The sequence below is a fragment of the Heptranchias perlo genome, chromosome 4, assembly GCF_035084215.1.
Source record: "Heptranchias perlo isolate sHepPer1 chromosome 4, sHepPer1.hap1, whole genome shotgun sequence".
Taxonomy (NCBI): Eukaryota; Metazoa; Chordata; class Chondrichthyes; order Hexanchiformes; family Hexanchidae; genus Heptranchias; species Heptranchias perlo.
The window spans coordinates 25668213-25674212 of NC_090328.1; the positions used below are offsets into that span (position 1 = coordinate 25668213).

The 6000-nt window shown below is 40.9% G+C and overlaps 1 protein-coding gene across 11 annotated transcripts in view; it reads left to right on the forward strand.

The window, feature by feature from the left end:
* LOC137320789 (microtubule-associated serine/threonine-protein kinase 4-like) overlaps positions 1-4543 on the forward strand; it is a 372901-nt gene extending 368358 nt beyond the window's left edge. For all 11 annotated transcript variants that reach the window (XM_067982619.1, XM_067982622.1, XM_067982621.1 and 8 more), the window contains one exon: positions 1054-4543. In XM_067982619.1, the coding sequence (XP_067838720.1) occupies positions 1054-3119 (2066 nt within the window). In that variant the 3' untranslated portion in view covers positions 3120-4543. The remainder of the gene's footprint in view (positions 1-1053) is intronic.
* The last annotated feature ends 1457 nt before the right edge of the window (positions 4544-6000 follow it).

Here is a 6000-nt window from a genome sequence, read left to right on the forward strand (position 1 = left end):
ACAATTTTGAATAAATTTTGTCAATAATAGACAGGCTTATTCCAAGATAAGTCGTACTGTCAAATTTCATTATACCAAACTATCATTGTACTTTCTTGTTATAATGAATTTCTCCTGAACCTAGCAAAATCTCCATCGTTATAATGAGTAAAAATAAGAGTTACCATAAAGTCCAGTATAGCGGCCACACCAATGTAAAAACTACACCCCTGACCTTTATGCTAGCCATTAATTGATTATGCTGGTCCTCGTATCTTAATAATGAAATTTGACTGTAAATACATTTGGTGCTCGGCAAATGTAGAATAGATTCAGGAAAGAATCTAACAGACTGAGTCTCCCAATTTTCTCCTCTTTTTCCCCACTTCTCATGATGGTTCAGACTCATGCTGTAGTAAAGTTCCACAGGCGTATACAGTGCCTAATATGTGAGTCTGGACAAAGACACCTATTTGACCTCAGGACATCTCATTTGAGTTCAACACTGTCCTTGCCCAGCATCCACATGCATGCACTTTCCAGTAGAGGCCACTGGATCGCAACCTGCAGAAGGGACCCTAGCAAGTTTTTCATCTTTCTTGCCCAGTGGTATTGAGGCAAATTGTAGTACTCCTATTTTTGCCCTATATGCCATATGCTAACATCCTGACAGACCAGGGATTGAACACAGGATGTTTGTGATCTCCTGTCTCAATACCACAGTACATTCACCCATTGAACTTCAGTGGGCCCTTAGAATGAACCTTTTATGTCAACTTAATGCTTTGAATCGTACATGGTGGTTGGAATCATATTTTAGCTCCTGAGATTTCTCACGCAGTAGATTTCAATAATTTATCTTTTTATTAGCCGTAGTTCGATACTACATAGTCTTGTCATTCCCAGAATGTTATACCACAATATTCAAATCTTGTCGGCTGCAAGTATAGTGGCAAGTCTAGTAAGGTGATGAAGTGTCTTTTTCTCAACAATGTAAAATGTACAAACTGAGGTTCATAGATTGGGGATACAGTTGACAAACTAACAACTGTGAAATGTTTTATGTTTTAACAGGCACAAATTCCTCACAAAGCAGTTCCCCCAGCTCAAGTGCTCCAAATTCCCCTGCTGGCTCTGGTCATATTAGACCAAGTACACTTCATGGATTGGGTTCAAAGCTAGGTGGACAAAGATATAGATCGGGGAGACGTAAATCAGCTGGTAGTATCCCTCTATCTCCCCTGGCACGAACCCCTTCTCCTACACCCCAACCAACGTCACCACAGAGGTCACCATCACCCTTGCTTGGACACTCAGTTGGAAGTTCCAAACTGGCACAGACTTTTCCGGCTAAGATGCACTCGCCACCAACTATTTTAAGGCACATGGTTCGGCCTAAAAGTGCCGAGCCTCCAAGGTCACCATTATTAAAGAGAGTGCAGTCTGCTGAAAAACTTGCTCCGTCTTACACTTCCGACAAGAAACAATTGTGTGCTCGTAAGCATAGCCTGGAAACATCTCTAGCAGAAGGAAGGAAAGAGTCTTTACAAAGAGATTTGTGTCTACATAGTTTAGAAGAGAATGCATTTGAAACGCCGTCCATCACCAAAGTTAGGCATGTGGAGCAGGGCTGTCTTAAGCGTCCTGTAGCAAGAAAGGTGGGAAGACAGGAGTCACTTGATGAGGTTGATAAAGAGAAACTAAAGGCGATAGTTGTAAAGAAGAAAAATAACTGGAATGTAAGACGAGAATCTCTTCAAAAACAAACTGCTATACAAGAACCAAATGCTGGACATGAAAATATAGCTCAAGTGACTGTAGAGGTAGGTGAGTTTAATTTGGAAGTTGCTGAAGATACTAAGTATAATGAAATTAAAATGCAAAGTTCAGATGAACAAAGCATCACAGCAAGTGGCCCACTGTTACCTTCTTACAACAAGGCAAGTACAAGCTCCAGTGTTCATGGTGACATCCCATCAGTGTTGCAAACTGCACGTCCTGATTTAGAGGTTGGAAGTTGCACGTCAACTCCTGGTACATTGAACTCTGAGAAACTTGCACAACCATCCATGGCTTCCCTAAAGATGGAGAAGTTATGTGGAAAGGAAGGTGATGTAGAATGGACTGGAAAACACACTAAAGAGTCAAATATTCGTGAAAAGTTGGAAGCCAAGACTTCAAATACGGAACTTTTAGGAAGCAAAAAATGTTACAGAGGAACTAATAATGGTAAGGGTTCATCGGAAATGTTCAGAAGTGAAATGATTTCATCTGCCCGTAACACTCAGCCAAATACACTAATATCCCTGAACAAAGAGGAATCTTCATTTGTCAAGAAAAACAATACATCAGCAAGTACTGTGTGTACAGCTCCGAGTAATTTGAGTTTAACCCCATCCGACTGTTCCAAGATAGTAACTGGAATGGCACAAGTTGCTTTAGATAAACCACAGCTAAGTTTAATGACTGAGAGTGTTACGTGGCAAATGACTGAATGTAAAATGGATGGTAGATCTATTTTGTGTCTAAAGCCACTGGAAGGTACCCTTGATATTGCTTTCTTGTCCGGTCCGAGTACATCAAAGATAGAGACATGTTTACCTACAAGACACGAACAGCAGAGCTCATCAGCAAAGAGTACGTTACGCCAGAAACCCAGCCCCAATAATAATGCTCAATCTTCCCTTTCAAAAAGCAACATGCTTGATGGTCTCTGTGGCAAGGCAGATGAAACAAAGAATGTTTCTCAAAGCTTGCTTATGGGTCGTTTATCAGTCGAGGCCGGGCCGGTAGGTGGAAAGCCTGAGACAAATGAAAACAGTTCAAGACATTCGATAAAGGATAGAACCTGCGAGACTGAATGCAGTCTCGGATCTGCAACTTCGAAAACTCAAAGCGCAAGTTCAGAAATGTGTCCATCTACTGAGCGAAAAGACACCATGGACTTCAAGGAGAATAAGCAAGTTAGTTATTCACAGTCCTGTACTGTGAAGAAAGGGAACACTTGGAAAGATCCACCAAAGTTGTCCTCCGTGCAACACCGTTCTCCTCCTTGTAGTACACATCCAGAAGTGGACACAGGCAACCAAAAACGATGCTCCAAGGAAGCATTACAGGACAGGCAACCTAAGAATTCATAGCAGATCAAAATGGAGGGTTCCAGTGTGGTGAAAGTGAGGGCAAAGTAACGAAAGGCATAAATAAACTGACAACAGCACTTTTACTAATTCATAAGCATGGCAGAATCCTGTTTCTCAGTAAATAAAGCCTTTGGTTTGGTACTTTCACAGGTTAAATGTTGTTTTCTTGCCCCCTCCACCCCCTGCCCCCCCCCCCCAATTGCTTTGTTTATAATGACCAATAGAAATGTCCTGGTATTTATACAAGATCACCTGAATGTCTGAAATATTGGGTGCAGAAAGATCTTTTATGTAGATATGATGTAATAAATGACTTGTGCAGATTGGGAAACAAAACATTTGCGGGCATAATTTAACCAGAAAGACATGTAAAACACTTCTTGTTCTCTGTGGTAACATGAATAAAATGTTCATTGTGTGGTTAAAAAGTGGTGGTGTTATTTCATCTGTAACAATTTTTCACATGAAAGCACCCTTAGTGGCATTCAGTAAAAGTTGCTATATAAATGGAACATTGTGTGGTTATGGAAAAGCTTGCTGTTTTTAGCAGGTAAAGCTAAAATTTACATTCCGTTTGAATGCATTGAGTAGCTCTGTACATTTCAAATAACATTTCATTTGTAAGGAGGAACTGTACATATGATTAACTACAAAAAGAAGTTTATGGGTTTTTTGTTTAAAAAGTGGGGACCCATTGGAGCCACTCAGTGCTGAATGGAATTGGCTTTTTTAAAATTAATTTTGCTAAGCCTTTATTTATCTGTTTCTGTGTAGAAAAATGGGATTTAGTGTTTGTTTTGATTGAAATAAGCAGGAATGCACAGGTTGGGTCAGATCGCATCATAGTGCTGAGAAGACTTAGTTATGTACTATTTGGTAGAGAAAAGTCCCTGTAAAGGAGTTATCTCCCATTCTACAGCCTTCTAAAAAAAATCTGTGCTCTTAGCTAGTTTTAAAGCATATTAAACACTTGTTTACAAATGTATCAGAGGTGTAAATAACTCTATATGGCAATGTTACTTTTGTCAAATCTATGTGTGGCATTTTTGAAACCTCACGGGTCTTTTGCTTGTATATGTATGAATTTATGTTTTGGTAATAATGTACCAACAAACTGTTGAACATGTGAAGAATGTTGGGCTGTGTGGGATCTGGTTTGTTGTGTTCTGTTATGGCGCAGGTGAAGTAGGTGTGTGCTGTACCTGTCGGCTTGGAGTACTCGCTATAGTTGGACTGATGCTTAAAGCAACGATTTGAAATATGCTGTCAGAACTGTGCAATAAAAAAAATGTTTGCAGCTTCTGTGTTTTGTTTTTCCACCACAGAGCTTTGTGAATGTTATAACTGTTGTATCGTAATGAAAAAAATATTTATACTTATGCATTTGCATATCACAAAAAAATAAATGGTTTTCAGCATGGAAAGATGTCTGTTCATTACAGCAGTGATAGTCTTACTATTTTTTCAATAAGCAACTTAAGCAAAAAAAACCAGATCAAAGTCAGGGGTCTGGATTTCCAAAGTCCATCTGTAATAATGTTTGGCCTTTGGCAAATATGTGAATGTAGCATATGGAAAAATATCTGTCTGGGGTTTCTTGCATTACTAAAACGTTTGTTAGGGCTGCCATTTATTATCCCTTTAATTATCTTGTGACTTGAAAAACTTTTCAAACTATGTAGCCAAGTTGTATGACAGCATCACTTTAAAGGGCGCATTCCGACTCCACTGTTGCAACTCGCGACATGTTGCTCCCAAGTTTGTTTTAGGTTTGGAGGTCCCATTCGCACTGGCTGTCAAAACCCTACCTGAGTTTGTCGTGATTTGTTTTGACAATGCATAATGTTGTCATAATATCATTAACACCAAACAAGTAAATATAGGAGGCATTAAAATTATTTTTACCTTTTTGTCCCTGGAGGCACAACCATTCGAACAATGGTTTCAGTGATTAGTAACAGTTTTTACTCGCGAGCCTTGCTGACTGCAGTCTGAGGTCTGCAGTTCTCTAAAACCACCAAGTGCTGAGGGTAGGCGGTCGAGTTTGCAAATTGATTTGATCTGCCATCGAGCCTGTTTACATGCCACGCTGGTGCAAAAGATGGCATGTGAATGCATTGTTAGTATCTTAAGTTATTGTCTGCAAAAGAAAATCCGATTTAATCATAGACCATAGAGGTCAGGAGAGCAATAGTGGTAGGAGATTCCATAGTTAGGGGAGCAGACAGGCATTTCTGCAGCCGCAGGCGTGATTCCAGGATAGTATGTTGCCTCCCTGGGTCATGGATGTCACTGAGCAACTGCAGAGCATCCTGGGGGTGGGGGGGGGGTGACAGCCAGAGGTCATGGTCCATATCGGGACCAACAACACAGGTAGAAAGAGGGATGAGGTCCTGCAGGCAGAGTTCAAGGAGTTAGGAAAAAGATTGAAAAGCAGGACCTCAAAGGTAGTAATCTTCGGATTATTCCCAGTGCCACGCGCTAGTGAGAATAGAAATAGGAGGACAGAGCAGATGAATGCGAGGCTGCAAAGGTGGTGCAAGGAGGAGAGCTTTAGATTCCTGGGCATTGGGACTGATTCTGGGGGAGGTGGGACCTGTTGCACCTCAACAGGGCCAGGACCAATATCCTTGCAGGGAGGTTTGCTTGTGCCATTGGGAAGGGTTTAAACCAGCTTGGCAGGGGGATGGGAACCTGAGTGTGGATTCAGATGGGATAAAGTCAACTGGAAATGGAAGGCAGAAAATTAGTGAGCGAGTCTGGAAGGCAGAGGGAACGAAGGTGAGAAAATAAACAACCAACAACCTCAATGCCAGGAGTATAGGAAATAAGGCAGATGAGCTGAGACACGTGGCAATATGATATCTTAACTATTACAGAA